The following is a 16,909-nucleotide window of genomic DNA, read 5'->3' on the forward strand; positions in this document are numbered from 1 at the left end:
CATCTGATGAAGTGTGGGGACAGCCAGGCTGTGACTCTTGTTTGCTTTGGGCCAGGCCTCCTTCCTTTGCATCAGGCTGCAATGTCCACACACAGGCCTCAGTGTTTGGACAGAGATGTAGGCATTGTATCACTTGTTGACAGTGCCTGGAACTTGTGTTTTGTAGCTTTCCCAGGGCTGTTCCTTGCACCTGGCCCAGAGGCTCAGCCAGCTGCTCAACGTCCAGCTCCGGAGGATGCCCATCCTATCCAAGGAGTCAGCTCCCGGTCTCATAATTGCCACCGGTAAGTTTGTTTTGCCTGTTCTTACTTACTGGTTGAGATGTTTGCTTATGTGCAGCTAAATACATGGTGACCACCGACTTCTACTGCAGTAACTGCTGTTTTGTGGCTTTAAGACATTCTCAATTGTTAGATCCTACTTAGAATTTCTAGTTGGACAAAGTGATTATCTGACATATTCTTAAAATCAAAAATCATTATTCCTTTTGCATTTCAGGTTCAGTGGGAAAGAACTTAGCAAGCAAGATGAACGTGTATATCTCCAGCAGTGCCGGAGCCCGGTGGCGTGAGGTCAGGCCCCACCTTGGTTCTTGTCTGTGTGAGAATGTGGCCTGAGCCCAGACATTTTCAGGGATGCATATGGCCTGTGGTGGAGGTCACCAGTTCCAGCTGTAACTGTAAAACAGAGAGAGGAACCACACATGAGGGCCAGCTGTACCAACCTGTATTCACACCTTGTAGTGTGGGCTTGTGATTTTGCCAAAACTGCTACTTTGAATCAAAAACAGACTTAAAAATTATTTGACTAAATGTTCCAAGATTTAAATCCTATGAGTACAGGCAATGTCTGTTTTGCTCACTTCCTTACCCGTGGGATCCAGTAGTGCCTGGCATGTGTGGGTGCTCAGCAGACACTTGCTGAATCCACTAGTAAATGACGATGTAGCTGTAGTGGTGTCAGGCCGAGCCTGGTTATTTGTTATTTTTATATATTATTGAAGTTGAAATCAAGCCTCTCCTCACTAAAGCTGTGATATGTAGGTACCGTCATTTCATTCTGTGCCGTGAAAGAAGACGTTTTTGCCTTATGTATAATTAATATGTATCCTTAGGCACTGATTATACCAATTCTGAAGGTACAGCTAGTTCTGTAGTCCTTGGACATTAGGGAATTTCCAAACTTGTAAAAAAAAATAGTTCTTCACCAGCTTCCCATGACTCAGGCCAAGGAGTGCATCTGGTCTTGTTCTATGGGGCTGCTTTCGGAAGTGCTTGCTGCATGAGCAGGAGCCCCAGAACTCAGGAAAAGCCTCGAGGAAACCCCTCTTGCGGGCCAAGCGTGATGTCAGGAGGGATGTTGAGTTCTCAGAAGAGCTAATAGATAGTTCCCATCCTCATGGTGCTTCTCGTTGGGAACGCAGTATGTGTACTTTCATATTTAAATGTGGAATACATAAAGTAATAGTAAAGCCCGCATTTGCTTGACTTTTCAGTTACAGAGACCTGCCACATACTTTTCCTCTAGCTGAGAGATCCGAGACTGGGACGCTGCGGCATGTGTGCGTGTGCTTGTGTGCCTCCGTGTGTGTGTAAAGTAAGGGCTACTCAACAGGTAGAGAATGTAAGTACTTACTCAGGTGAAGGAGGTTGTTAAGGCCAGAGTAGTCCAAAAGTGTGAACAGTTTGGAATTTTCGGGGCATCCTTGGCCTGTGCCCATGGGAAAGATTAAGCAGCTGCTTTCCTCCTTCTTGAAGCCAGATGTCCCTTTGAAATTGGGTGTTCTTTCCTCTGTGCACAGGTTTGCACCTTCTGATGTTGGTGTGATTGGGAATTTGAACACCTGCAAATGATTTTCTTCTGGGTAGAAAGCAAGGTTTTGTTCCCCTCCAGTGAAGTGGCATCGTCGGCGGAGGCGGGGCAGCTGTCAGCACCTCCTGCCAGGATACTTAACGTTTGCCAAGAAGCTGTCATCGCGTCAGGGGCCTGAGTGTGGAAATAGCATAGAACTAACCAGGGATGAAAGGCTGTGTCTATGTCTGTGGCAGCCTTCACTTTAGAAGGACAGTTTGGGATGTGAGGGGAATAGGTGGTGGCAGGGAAGAGGAAATAGGATGCAGTGGGCACAATGCCGCCCAGAAAACTAATTCTGGTTCCCTTTCTGCTACTAATTGTGCAAATTCTTTGATCCTCGGAGTTCCCTTTGCATGCTTTTTTCTTCAACAGCTTTATGGAGGCATATGGGATTACAGGAAATCACATGTTCGAAGTGTAAAGTTTGGTCAGAGTTGATCACCATCACTAACACCATCACTGATACCACAATTAAGAGAACAGATGTTTCTGTCACCCCCATGGATCTTTATGCCCCTTAATAAGTCATCCTTCTGTTACCTTCATCTTTGCCAGATTATTAGCATTTTCTAGAATTCTATATAAAGGGACTCATACAGTCTTTTTAAAAAAAATGAATTTATTGGGGTGACATGGGTTAATAAAATTATATAAGTATCAGGTGTACTATTCTGTTTACACCATCTGTATTGTGTGTTCACCACCCCAAGTCCAGTCTCCTCCCGTCACCATTTATCCCCCTTTACCCTCTGGAACCTCCCCCCTCCTCTATGGAATCACATTCCTGACGTCTGGTCTATGAGTTGTTTTCTTTGCTTAATCTCTTCACTTTTTTCTGTCAGCCCGGCAACCCCCCTCCCTTCTGACAGCTGTCAGTCTGTTCTCTGTCAGTCTGTTTGTATTTTGTTTGTTAGTTTATTTTGTTCATTAGATTCCACATATGAATGAGATCATATAGTATTTGTCTTTCTCTGACTGGCTTAGTTCACTTAGCATAATACACTCCAGGTCCATCCATGCTGTCCTAAAACGTAGGATTTTTTTACAGCCAAGTAGTGTTCCGTGGTGTAAATGTACCACTGCTTTTTTATCCACTCATCTACTGATGGACACTTGGGCTGTTTCCAAATCTTAGCTATTGTAAATAATGCTGCAATGAGCATAGGGGTGCATATATTCTTTCAAATTAGTATTTTAGGTTTCTTCAGATATATTCACAGAAGTGTAATTGCTGGGTTGTAGGTAAGCTCCATTTTTAATTTTTTGAGGAACCTCCATACTGTTTTCCACAGTGCCTGTACCAGTTTGCATTCCCACCAGCACTGCATAAGGATTCCCCTTTTCTCCACACCCTCGCCAGCACTTGTTGATTTATTGATGACAGTCATTCTGACAGGTGTGAGGGGACATCTGATTGTGGTCTTAATTTGCATCTTTCTGATGATTAGTGACAATGAGCATTTTTTCATATATCTGTTGGCCATCTGTATGTCCTCTTTGGAGAAATGTCTTCTATTCAGATCCTTTGCTGATTTTTAAATTGAATCGTTGGTGGTTTTTTGGTGTTGAGTTATGTAAGTTCTTCATAAATTTTGGATATTAACCCCTTATCAGGTCCATCATTGGTGAATATGTTCCCCATTCAGTGGGTTGTCTTTTCATTTTGTTGATGGTTTCCTTTGCTGTGCAAACACACTTTAGCTTGATATAGGTCTGTTCGTTTATTTTTTCTTATTTTTCCCTTGGCCAAGGTGATATATCAGAAAAAATAGCTATGAGAAATGTCCAAGATTTTACTGCCTGTATTTTCTTCTAGGATTTTTATAGTTTTGAGTCTAACATTTAAGTCTCTAATCCATTTTGAGTTTATTCTTGTGTGTAGTGTAAGAAGGTGGTCCAGTTTCATTTTTTTGCAGAAATCTGTCCAATTTTCCGAGCACCATTTGTAGAATAGACTATCTTGACACCATTGAATGTTCTTGCCTCCTTTGTGAAGTATTAATTGGCCATAAAGGTGGTGGCTCCCTGTTCTGTTCCACTGATCTGTGTGTGTTTTTATGCCAGTGCCATAGTGCTGTTTGGTTACTATGGCCTTGTATAGTCTGATATCAGGTACTGTGATCCCCCCAACTTCGTTCTTCTTTCTCAAGATGGCTGTGGGTATTCGGGGACTTTTGGGGTTCCACACAAATGTTTGGAATATTTGTTCTAGCTCTGTGAAATACGCCAGTGGCATCTTGATAGGAATTTTGTTGAATCTGTAGATTGCTTTGGGTAATATGGACATTTTAATGATGTTAATTCTTATCCATGAACATGGCATGTGTGTCCACTTATTTGTATCTTCTTTAATTTCTTTCTTCAGTGTCTTATAATTTTCTAAGTACAGGTCTTTTACATCCTTGGTTAACTTTATTCCTAGGTATTTTATTCTTTTTGAAGTAATTGTGAATGGGTTTTCTTAGTTTCCCTTTCTGAGAGTTCATTATTGGTGTTTGAAAATACAACCAATCTCTGGACATTTATTTTGTATTCTGGTACTTTACTGAATTCATTTATCAGTTCTAGCAGTTTTTGGTGGAATCTTTAGGGTTCTCTATGTACAATATTGTGTCATCTGCAAATAGTAACAGTGTTACTTCCTCCTTTCCAATTTGGGTGCCTTTTATTCTTCTTCCTGTCTGATGGCTGTGCGCAGGCCTTCCTGTACTATGTTGAGTAAGAGTGGTGAAAGCAGGCATCCCTGTCTTGTTCCTGATCTTGAAGGAAACACTTTTATTTTTTGCCTGTTCATTGTGATGCTGGCTGTGGGTTTGTCATATATGGGTTTTATTATGTTGAGGTATATTTTCTCTATTCCCTCTTTGCTGAGAGTTTTTATCATAAATGTGTGCTGGGTTTTGTCAAATGCTGCTTCTGCATCTATTGATATGATCATGTGATTTTTATTCTTCATTTTCTTTATGTGGTGTATCTTGTTTATTTGATTTGCAGATATTGTACTAACCTTGCATCCTCCAGAATAAATCCCACTTGGTCTTGGTGTATGATCTTTTTAATATATAGCTGGGTCTGATTTGCTGATATTTTGCTGAGAATTTTAGCATCTATGTTCATCAGGGATATTGGCCTATAATTTTTTTGTAGTGTCTTTATATGGTTTTGGAATTAAGATAATGCTGGTCTCATAAAATGAGCTTGGAAGTCTTCCTTCCTTTTGGATTTTTTGAAATAGTTTGAGAAGGATAGCTGTTAGTTTTTCTGTGACTGGTAAAATCTATCTGTGAAGCCACCCAGTCCAGGACTTTTGCTTCTTGATCACTTCTTCAGTTTCGTTAGTTGTAATCTTTCTGTTCAGATTTTCTGATTCTTCCTCATTCAGTGTTGGAAGATTGTATGTTTCTAGGAATTTATCCAATTCATCCAGGTTTTCTATTGTTGGCATATAGTTGTTCTTAATACGTTGTCATAATCCTTTGTATTTCTGTGGTGTCAGTTGTTTCTTGTCTTTCATTTCTGAATTTATTCATTTGGGTCCTCTCTCTCTTTATTCTTGATGAGCCTGGTTAAAGATTTGTCAACCTTGTTTATTTTTTCAAAGAACCACCTCTTGGTTTCATTGATCTTTTGTTTTTTTAGACTATATTTTGTTTATTTCTGCTCTGACCTCTATTATTTCTTTTTTTTCTACTCACTTTTGGCTTTGTCTGTTTTTCTTTTTCTAGTTTCTTTAACTGTAAAGCTAGATTATTTATTTGAGATTTTTCTTGTCTCTTGAGGTAGGCCTGTAATGCTATGAATTTCCCTCTTAGTACTGCTTTTGCTCTGTCCTATAGGTTTTAGGTGGTTGTGTTCTCATTTTCATTTGTTTCAAGGTGTCTTTTGATCTCTTCCTTGATCTCATTGTTAGTTCATTCATTGTTTAGTAACATGTTACTTAGCCTCCATGTCTTGGTATGTTTTTTAGTTTTTTTCTTGTGATTTCTAGTTTTATATATTATCATCAGAGAAGATCCTTGATACAATTTCAGTTTTTTAGAATTTATCGAGACTTGCTTTGTGTCCCAACATGTGGTCTATCCTATAAAACGTTCCATGTGAACTTGAAAATAATGTATATTCTGCTGCTTTGGGGTAAAATGTTCTGAGAATATCAATTAAATCCATCTTGTCTCATGTATTATTTAAGGCTGCTCTTTCCTTGTTGCTTTTCTGTCTGGATGTTCTAGAAATTGATGTTAATGAGGTGTTAAAATCCTTTATTATGTCTCTGTAATTCAAGATTATTTTAATAGGTGATAACCTCTTTTTATTCTTGCTGTTGGTGATTTGTGTTTTTTCTGTTATTTTTCTTGATTTGTTAGTGGTTTATTCATATTATCAATCAAAGAATGTGCGCTTGACTTTAATTTTCTCTATCGCCTCTTCTATTTTGTTGATTTCTGCTCTTTAGTGTTATTGTTTCCCTATTTACTTTGGATTTACTTTACTTTGCTTTTTGTGGCTTCTTATAGATTAACTTTAGGTCATTGATTTTCAATATTTTTTAATACGAACATTTAAAGTTTTAAGTTTTCCTCTAAATACTGCTTTAGCTGTGTGCCACAAATTTAAGTATGTTAATATTGCTGTTATTTGGTTCAGAATATATTTTAATACCCTCTTTTAAAATTGGGATGTAATTCACATACTAAAACTCACCATTTGAAAGTGGTGGGATTTGCAACCGTAACACTAATTCCAGAATATTTTTATTACTTCATAGTGCCCCCTTTGCTTTTTGTCTTTGACTGATAAGTTATTTAGAAAAGGATTGTTTAGTTTTCAGGAACTTAAAACTTTATAGGTGTCTTATTGATGTCTAATTTAATTTCCTTTTAGTCAAAGAATATACTTTATATGATCTCAGTCCCTTTAAATTTATTGGGATTTGCTTTGTGATCTAATATGTGGTCTGTTTTGGTGAATATGTAATATGCATTAGAAAGGAATGTGTATTCTGCAGTTTTTGGATGTAACATTCCATAGGTGTTATTTATATGAAGTTGGTTTATACCTTGTTGCTCACATTATGTATGTTCTTATTGTCTATTTTTTTGGCTATTTCTGTGAATTGTTATAACTATAGAATTGTCTATTTTTTCTTTAAATTCTGTCAATTTTCTTTTTTTTTGACTAAACAACAAAACATTTATTTCTCACAGTTCTGGAGGCTGGGAGTCCAAGATCTAGGTGCCATATCCTGTCAGTTTTTACTTTATGTATTTTGAGGCTCTGTTACTAAATACATACATATTTACAGTTACTGTCTTTTCTGATTAATTGCCCTTTTTATCGTTATGAACTATTCCTCCTTATCTGTGGTAACACCCTTTTTCTTGAGGTCTATTTAATCTCATTTTGAAACAGTCACTCTAGTGTTTTTTATGTTTCCTGTTTGAATAGTATGTCTTTTACCAATTCATTTACTTTGTACCAGTCTATGTCTTTATATTTGAAATGTTTTTTGCAGCCAGCATATTGTAGGGTCTTGCTTTTTTATTCATTCTGCCAAGATCTACTTTTTAAGAAACACTTAAACCATTAACATTTAATATAATTATTGTTATGGTTGGATTTAGGTCTAATATTTTATTTGTTTGTTTATACATACTTAGCCGTTCATTATTTAATTAATATTGCATTTAACATAGTATTACACTTAACATAAAGCTTTGAAATCCAGCAACAAATTAGGTCCCTTTTTTCTTCCCTGACCTTTTTGTTATTGTTGTTCTATGTGCCACATCAGCATACAATGACAACCCACAAAACTAGGTTTTTTGTTTTAGCTTTAAATCATGATATCAATTTTAAACTACTTAAGAGGAAAAAAGCAATATTTTATGTTTAGCCAGGTATTTACCATTTCTCTTGCTCTTCTTTTATTCTTGAAGATCCCTGTTTCCCCTGGTAAGTTTCCCTGCAGCTTGAAGAAATTCCTTTAGCATGTTGTATAGAGCAGATTGACGGCTGTGCATTCTCTTGGCTTTCCTTCGCTTGAGAATCTCTTTGTTTCATCTTCCTGGAGGATATGTTTGTTGGATATAGAATTCTGGGCTGATAGTAATTTTCTTTCAATACTTTAAAGAAGTCCTGCTATCTTCTTGCTTTCTTGGTTTTCCATAAGAAATATGTAGTCATTTCACTTACCACTTCCCTTTATTTAATGTGCTAGTTTTCTCTAGATGCTTCAAGATTTTTCCCCCTTATCTTTGGTTTTTGGCAATTTTGTTATGATGTCTGTAAGTGTAGTTTTCTTTGTGTTTATCCTTTTTGGGGACACTGGTCTCTGGTCTTGAATCTATAAATTTATGTTTTTCAAAAACCTAATTTGGGAAATTGTCAGCCATTATTTCTTCAAATACTTTTTCTGGTACATCCCCTTTCTCTTACTCAGTTTGGACTCCACGTACATGTCAGACCTTTTGTTACTGTCCCACAGGTACTTGGTGCTCTTTTTTAAAAACTTTTCTCCTTTATCTTCCTTTGAAGGATATTTTCTGCTGTTCTATGATTATCTTCAAGCTCATGAATTCCTCTGTCATTTCTGTTTTGTTGTTGAGCCCTGTAGTGAATTTCTTATTTCAGATATTATGTTTTTCTGTTTAAAATTCTTTTGTTTTGGTTTCTTTATAAAATAGTTTCCACTTCTCTGGGGAGAATGCCTGTCTTCTGTTTATTTTAAATGTATTTTCTTTTGCCTCATGGAACACAGTTATGATAACTATTTTAAAGTCTTTTGTCAATTCCAACATTTGAATCATCTTGGGATTGGCACCTGTTGATTGTCTTTTCCCTTGACAATCAGACACATTTTACTGATGTTTGTATATCTTGGAGTGAGTAAAATGCATGAGATGTAATCCCTGGGAGAATGTGAATATTTTTGTTGTAGCATATAATGAACCTGTTTAGACTTGGGCCATACGTTCTCCCTTGAATTCTGTGGGTGGTAGTTGAAACTCAGTTTGGTTTACTAAGCCTTTGCTGTGCTGGTTTGGGTCTTGCAGACATGTCCGGTTTAGGGGTCAGGCTGACCCACGTGTGCCATACAGGGCACTGGAAGATTTGCTTCTTTGACACTGTCCTCCAGGATTGCACCCACATTCTCCTCTGCCTACCTGGAGGGGCTTCTGTTCTTGGTTCCTTAGGCAGGAACAGTTTGTGTTGGAGTGTACTCTGTCTGCCTGGGACTGAGATATTCTCTGCCTGGCTTTCCCTTGGGGCAGAGCCTACCTAGAAACCCCAGCTCTGTAGGTAGCTTCTCTAGGTTTTAAATCCATCCACAGGCCGCCTGATTTCATTTACATTTCCACATCCTCAGGTAACTGTCTTTTGTATTCCATCCAAAGTTTATAGTTGTAATCAGCAGGCAGGATGGGCTCAGACTGTCATAGCAGAACTGGACTTCCAGCTGGTTAATTTTTAATCACCTACTGGAGAGAGCCGGAGATTTGGGTTCTACCTCTGCAGCATTAGGTTCTCTCCTACCTGTGCAGTCTGCCACTTTGCAACTTTGGCGTCTTCATCTGCCCATCCTCAGGGATGTGTGGAGCAGAGGAGATCGTGCATGTGAATGTGCTCTAGAAACTGGAAAGTAGTGTTCAAGTGGTTGGCATTGCTGCTGTGTGTGTGCGCGTGCCTGTGTGCACGTGTGTGCATGTGCATGCATGTGCGTATGAGTGCTGTGTGGTGTGGTCTGCACGGTTTCTGCCCCTTCACCTCCCAGCAGTGGCATCAACACTGGCTTCTCCTTTAGGCACTGCCTGGACCTCACTTCTACACCTGGGGAGATCATGGCGGCATCATCGTGGCTATTGCCCAGGGCGTGGAAACCAATGAGCTGAAGTAAGTGTCTTTGATTAAGCTTTTTCTTTAACCGCCATGCTGTTCTCCCAGAAAGTCTAAGTCTGGTGATAACTGGATTATGCCTTTACAGAACTGGGTGTTGACAGCACAGGCTGTGAAGTCAGGAAACCACTTCAACTTTGCTTTCTATATAGAAGGAATGGTGATCTGCCCTTCCTGGGGTTCCTCCAGGGTTCCCTGAGGAATAAACAAAATAATTTTATTGATTTGAAAATGTACAATTCTATTTAAATATAAATTAATCATGATTTAAAAATTAATGACAGACTCTTCAAATTGTTTTTCATTGCTTTGTATGTTACACACATACAGACATTTACTTATACAATCAGTAGCAATAAATAATGATACGTGAGTAATAATTTTAGGGTACATGTAAATTGATAGACAATTGACTTTTGCTGTCATACATTTGGTTTTAGAGGGGACATTTGGAATTAACCGCATCATTTTACAGATGAGAAAACTGAGGTTCAGCAACGTTAGGTAACTTGCCCAAAGCCTCTTCACTTATTAGTGACAGGGAAGACTAGCAGTCAGGTCTTTAAATTATATTCTGTACACTTTGCAGTATATTGTTCTGAAGAGCAAAAATGTCAGGAGTTTGTAACTTCTGCCCCCTGAAGTCTGATTTTATCAAAACCAGTTAACATTAGGTCAGAGAAAGCTATCCCTCACTTCTCCTTGTTTTGAGGTGAGCCTACGAGATGAATTACCGAAAGAGCGGGAGAGCATCTGTAATGATCATGTTTAGTGCCAGGAAGAATTTTAGGGTACATGAAAGGCTTTTAGAAACAGTGCCAGCCTGCCCGGGCGTGGCTCAGCGGTTGAGCATCGACCTAGGATCCAGGCGATCAGGGTTTGATTCCTGGTCAGGGCACATGCCCGGGTTGCTGGCTTGATCAGTGACCCTCTCATCATTGATGTTTCTATCTCTCTCTCTCCCTCTCCTTTCCTCTCTCTGAAATCAATGAAGATATATTTTAAAAAAAGATATATTTAAAAAAAAAAAAGAAAGAAAGAAACAGTGCCAGCATCAAGAGAGAGGTGGGTGGTTTGAAAAAAGAGCTCTTAGCAGATGGTTCCCTTGTGGTTAATTTGACATTTCCTGAGCAGCCCGGCCTCACAGCAGAGAGGAGCAAAGTCCTGGCGTTTGGCATTCCTCCTGGTCGTTTTCTGGTCTGTGTGGCACTGGTCAGCTGCTGTTTTTAGAGCCACGAGTCAGAAGAGGCTGTTTGTGAGCAACACTCGGTGTCTGCGTTTGGAGTGGCATTTGCTCAGATGAGGATAGTCACAAAGCACACTTCTTTCCACAGTTAGCCACCCTTTACTTACCCATTAGTTTGTTAATTCCCATCTCACATTAGCAAGCACTGATTCTGCAAGGTACTGTGTGCAGTGACAAATAGGATGTTTCCCCCTCTCTGAAGGAGTCTGCACTCTAGCGGTAAGATACAAAAAAGGCCATGTGATGCTGGGCACATGACTGAGAAGTACAGTAGGGACATGGTTTGGCTTCCTAGGAACACATTTTATTCTTCACATGGCCATCGGACCTTAGAGTCAGTTCCTGGTTTTCTGTGTTTAACTTTCCACAGATTTCCTTTGCATTTCAAGCTTGCTTCTCTGAAGTGGTTACTCGATTCCTGTCCTCTCGCCCCTCTGCCAGTGCATATGTGCTCAGGAAACAGGGTCATTGCTGCACCAGCTGGAGCAAACCGTGATCAGGGAAACAAATCTGCACCAGACCACCACACTGCCCTCCCAGACACTCAGAAATGACCTGGCTTGTAGACTGTGGGGACAATGGACACTATAGCATTATTCTGTTTGTATAGGTCATTTGGAGGTGTCTGTGTGTATGGTTTAAATATGTGCAAATATGAAAATACATACAGGTGTCCAAGCCGGTGTGGCTTAATGGTTGGAGCATCAGCCCGCAGATTGAAGGGTCCAGGTTCAATTCAGGCCAAGGGCACATACCTCGGTTGCAGGCTCAAGCCCTGGCCTTGGTCGGGGTGTGTGTAGGAGGCCACTGATCGATGTGTCTCTTTTCCTCTCTCTCTCCCTTCCGCTGTCACTGAAAAGCAATGGAAAAAAAATATCCTTGGGTGAGGGTTAAAAAAAATAACCTACAGGCCTCCTACTGATGGGTGCATATGTCCCAAACATCAGTCTGAGCTTTGCCTCAGTCTGTGTAGCCACCTGGCATTTACTCAGTCTGTTGCTCACAGTGTCTTGCTTCTGCTTCCGCTCTGCTTTTTTTTTTTTTTTTAATTTTTTTGTGTGTGTACCGCTCTGCTTTTGACCTAGTACCGAATGTTGTCCACATTGTCAGAAGAGCAGCTTAAAACTAATACTGTCATTAGTTCCTGTTCTCAAACCACCATGGCGATACGCATGCACGCGTGGAGGCGGCTTCGGCCTGCTTGGGCTTCCATGGCCCTGCGTCAGGCCTCGGGTCTGGCCTCCCCTCTACTGTGGTCACTCTCCCCCAGAGTCTCGCAGTGTGTGTGGGCTGTCTCATTACCTGGGCTCTGATCACCAGCTGACACCCTTGTCCGCTTCTCTTCATTGCATGCCTGAGTTCCTCTGTTCGTTAGCAAGGTCTTTGGACACAAGTGTTTCTGTTCTATACAGGCCAGCAGGTACTTAGTAAATATTTGATTGTTCAAATATTTTTTATTGCTTTTTTTATTTTACTAATTTATGAACCTGGAAGGGACGTGGTCCCACCTTCCTTGGTCCTCACCTGAGGAAGCACTGAGTGCAGTACTTACGGCCTGGCTGGAACTGGGCTCATTTCCAGTTCCAGTAGTCACACTTTCAGGTCAGTTACACTACCATTGGCTGAGCATCCATAAGGAACCAGATGTTCTAGGTACCAAGGATACAGAGGGGAGTGAGGCAGGTTTGGGATCTTCCCGTGCCCACTGTGACTCTGTCATGTTTTGAGTGAGCTGGAGAGAGAGGCTGGAGGAAGGGCAAGTTTTGAAGGGAGCTTCTGACCCAAAACTGACCCAGCCTCAGGGAGGAAGCAGGTTAAGGTCAGTCACTCCATAGGAGGTTTAGTGGGGACAGAGGTGGACTTTTAAGTTACTCATGTCTTCCTTTTCCTGGTTAGGTCAGATAACTAGGAGTGCTGGTCGTAAGTTTCAGCTTCTACCGCGATTCCCCCCGAGGCTGTTGCCTTTGAGAATGGTAACTGAAACTGAGGGAAGTGGAACACTCTCTTTTGCTCCTGTATCCGCCTGTCTGAAGTAGTGAGGTGGAGCCTGTTCCGGGACTCACTCACTCATGCGGGCGGCCCTGCCACCATGGCCGGCTCAGTGCAGGCTTCCTGGCTCACGGCGCTCTTCACGGAAGGGCTGCTATGTCTCTGCAGCTGGCCACTTCTCGTGGAGGATGAGACCCACCTCCGGTTCCTCTGCAGTGTTCCTCGTGTGTGATGCTGGTGTTGCAGGCTGGGGGACTTCCCATGCCTAATACTGCTTGGCACTTGCACAACAGCACCTTTCCTAGCAGATTTCCCATCTGAAAAGGCGTCCCTCTGGGAAGACCACACCAGCGGCAGCTGTCTTTTCTGGACCTGAGTTCTGGAAGTAGCCACAGTTCCGGGGGTGGGAGGCTGCCGCTAACCACTGACTGGTTTCACTTCCTGGGAGGGCTGCGGAGAGAGCTGCCCGACCCACTTCATTCTAACCCCCAGTGGCTTCTTCTGCCCAGGAGTTAGAGAGGAGCAGGTGTTCTTACCTCCTCTTAACTGTTTTTGGCATTTATTGTATTATCTGTACAATTAGCCTTGTTCCCTTTGCAGATTTGATAGATTTACCCTTCCTTTTTGTGATTATGCAGGTCACAGACAAATGCGTGCACCTCTGTGAGAACTAGATGTCTTATTTTGGGTTGAGATCAAACCATTTATCAGTACACTTGGGATTTGTTTATTTCACTGGCAGTGAATTTATTTAACTGTGTGGGCCACAAAGATTCTTCTGAAAAAAAGACTGTCCTATACCATTACCCTGCTTTAAAAGTGGTACAGCTCTGGCTGGTGTGGCTCAGTTGGGGGAGCATTGTCCTGTACACCAAAAGGTGGCAGGTTCAATTCTCAGTCAGGGCACATACCCAGGTTTCAGGTTCAATCCCTGGTTGGGGCATGTGCGGGAGGCAGCTGACTAGAGGCAACTGATCAGTATTCCTCTCCCTCTCTCTCTCTCTGTTTCTCTCCCTCTCTCCCCCCTCCCTCCCCTTCTGTCTCTAAAATCCATTTTTAAAATGTGTTAAAAGTGGTACTAAGACTCGAGCTCATCACGCTAGTATAAGAAGCAGATTGAATGAGTTACCATATTCCCATATCTGCTTCAAAATTATCCTAAACCAAAAGCATATCAGCCAGATGAGAATTTCTCTCTTAGAAGATCTGCAGAGAGGAGATCACTGAGTCCCTGGTGACATTCTTTATGTTGCCTCGCAAACTAGCACTTGGCCTAGCGCTCCACCTTCTTGCAGAAGTATCAGTTCTGGTAACCGCAGTGTGAGAGGAAGTGTTTGCATCCAGTGATGCCACGAACAGATTTATTTCAGGGATTAAGATCCTGAGTGAGTGAAACTAAAATCTCAACAACGTGGGAAAAGTAAAAGTTTTATATATGTGGGATCCCAGAGAGCCTAGTAACTCTGTGATCCTAATGGGAGCTCCGACTGAGAGGTTTCTTGTGTTGAGCGTGTCACTAGCTCCCTGGGTGATGCAGCAAACATCACCCTTCTCCCCTCTTCAGTACGAGTGATCCTTTAAAATCATTACAGTTACTTGGGTGCTGCTCAGTTTCTCCAGGGCCTGCTTTTTCATTCTGATGCAGTCGGCCTTGGAGACTTTTCTTAGCGTATACTTTTCCTCCAAGTTTTTAATTTTTTAAGACCTGAGGAAAAGTTGGAAGAATTGCATAAAGAACACTCATGTAACCTTCACCTAGAATCACCAGTTGTTAACATTTTGCCAGTTTTCTCAACTTCTATCACCCCTCTATTTATCTGTCCTTTCTGTCTGTCTGCCTATCCACCCATCCATATTTCTCCAATACATAAGGGTATTTTTCTATACAATCAGAAAGCCATTATCACATCTAAGAAAATTTACATGAACTCAGTATTACTTATAGACTATGTTTATTTTTCCTTAGTTCCATATTATTATAGCTACTTTCTTTTTCCAGCCCAGGTCTCAGTCAAGGGTTACTCATTGCATTTGGTTGTTATACCTCTTTAGTCTCTGAACTAATAGCAAGCCTTCTCCCTTTTTTGTTTTTCATGGCCTTGACTTTTTTTTAAAGAATCCATACAAGTTGTCATGTAGAATGTCTGACATTCTAGATTTGCCCAATTGTATAGAATAGCACATAGATGACTTGGTGTCCTCAGTGCTTTATTGGAAGCACATAGTGTCAGTTTGTGCCACTATTAGTGATGCCAAGATTGGTGAAGGTTGTGATTCTTACAAGGTCCACTGTAAAATTGTTATCAGTTGGGAGCTCTCCTTGTCCCCACTGGTTGTTGGTGAGAGTGGGCTTCTTACGATGTCCTGAGAAAAGGAATTTTCTGAGACTGGCATGGAAGAATGAATGGCATTTATTTGCGTGGAGTTAAATCCCTGAGTTTCCAAGGTCCCATTTCCCTTCACCCCTCCATAGAAGAAGCGGAGCTGTGGCTTCAGCAGAGCCAGGATTAAAGGCGTTGCCCAGAGTTTCCATTCCATGTCTGCACAGTCTAATCTAGCATCAGGCTAGCTGAGCTTGTGTTCCCCTCTGCAGTCCATCAGTCCATTGCATGTGGGGCCTGCAGGGCCATGTTGCTAAGGAGGTAACACGGGTGAATGCAAGAGAGCCACATGAGCCCAGAACCAAGAGCACCAAGAAAGCCAAGAGAGCAAACTCCTTTTTCTAGGTGATTATGTATTCCTAAATCTTCACAGGCTTGCATGGGCCTTGCCTCACATAGCCAGTGATTTCTGTTCCCAGGTTTGACTGACAGGCACCTTCCCTATGTCACCCTGACTTTACTGTGCGTGCGTGTACCTCCCCTTTGTTGGACCCCTTCCTCCAGTGACCTGCAGGGAATGGACCGGTGGTTCCCTGGGGAGTGTGAACCTGCAGCTTCCTGGTGAAGCTGCCCAGATGACATGCAGATAGTGTCTGGCCTCCCCCTTGGCTCCTTTCCTGTTATTAATACCTAGCTAACCACAACAGTATCAGAATTACATTTCACTGTTTGTAATGAATGATTCGTCTGTGGGTTGGTGTCTTTATGCCATGTGCACATTCTGGGCCCCAGCTCTCTTCACCAAGTGATTTGAGCATCTGATGATGGTTTGTCTCAGTCAGTCACTACAGTGTGGGCTATAGAATGGTCCGTTTTCTCATTCTATGAGTTTTCAACATTTATTAGGTAGCGTTGAATGTAAGAAACACATTTTCTCTTCCCTTTCTCGGTGTTCATGTCGCTCAGGGACCTGTGCTCTGTTTTCAGTCAGTACATTACCTGTTATCATTTTTCTTTATGTTCGAATTTTCCTAAATTCAGCCAGCTGGAGCCATGTCAAGCTAGCTCCTGAGTCCTTTGTGTTACCGGCATTAGTTGCTGAGCACTTCCTTGCTTTCTGGCCTAGCTTTAAACTTTCTGTGCTCTAGCCCAGGATCAGCCATTTCTCCAGGGAGCCCTGGGTCCTGTCACTGGTGAGTATTACCTGGAAGCCAAGCCCTTGCCCTGGAGACGCTAACTGCAAGGACCCTCTTACTTGCATTTGGGCAGATACAGTACCAATGAAGGGGAGACCTGGAAAACATCCGTCTTCTCCAGGAAGCCTGTGTTCGTGTATGGGCTCCTCACAGAACCTGGCGAGAAGAGCACTGTCTTCACCATTTTTGGCTCCGACAAAGAGAATGTCCACAGCTGGCTGATCCTCCAGGTCAATGCCACCGAGGCCCTGGGTGAGCTGCTACCCTCAGCCCTTGTCCTGGAAGTGTTGATTGGCCAAAGCACCAGCTTAGGTGCTCTATACTCAGGAGATTTTGTGGCCATTGAGTGAGATGGGCACATACAGTGTGAGTGAGAAATATGTGGGCTGTTGCTTGGGCAGTTCTTACAC

General features: G+C 41.7%; 1 protein-coding gene across 1 annotated transcript in view; it reads left to right on the forward strand.

Moving 5' to 3' along the window:
* The window catches only part of SORL1 (sortilin related receptor 1), a 164,969-nt gene that overhangs the window by 66,258 nt on the left and 81,802 nt on the right, over window positions 1-16,909 (forward strand). Inside the window, exons 10-13 of the mRNA XM_087828527.1 lie at window positions 167-284; window positions 499-572; window positions 9,656-9,744; window positions 16,573-16,751. Coding sequence (XP_087684653.1) covers window positions 167-284; window positions 499-572; window positions 9,656-9,744; window positions 16,573-16,751 — 460 coding nt within the window. The remainder of the gene's footprint in view (window positions 1-166; window positions 285-498; window positions 573-9,655; window positions 9,745-16,572; window positions 16,752-16,909) is intronic.

Source organism: Miniopterus natalensis, chromosome 20 (genome assembly GCF_054644295.1).
Source record: "Miniopterus natalensis isolate mMinNat1 chromosome 20, mMinNat1.hap1, whole genome shotgun sequence".
Taxonomy (NCBI): domain Eukaryota; kingdom Metazoa; phylum Chordata; class Mammalia; order Chiroptera; family Miniopteridae; genus Miniopterus; species Miniopterus natalensis.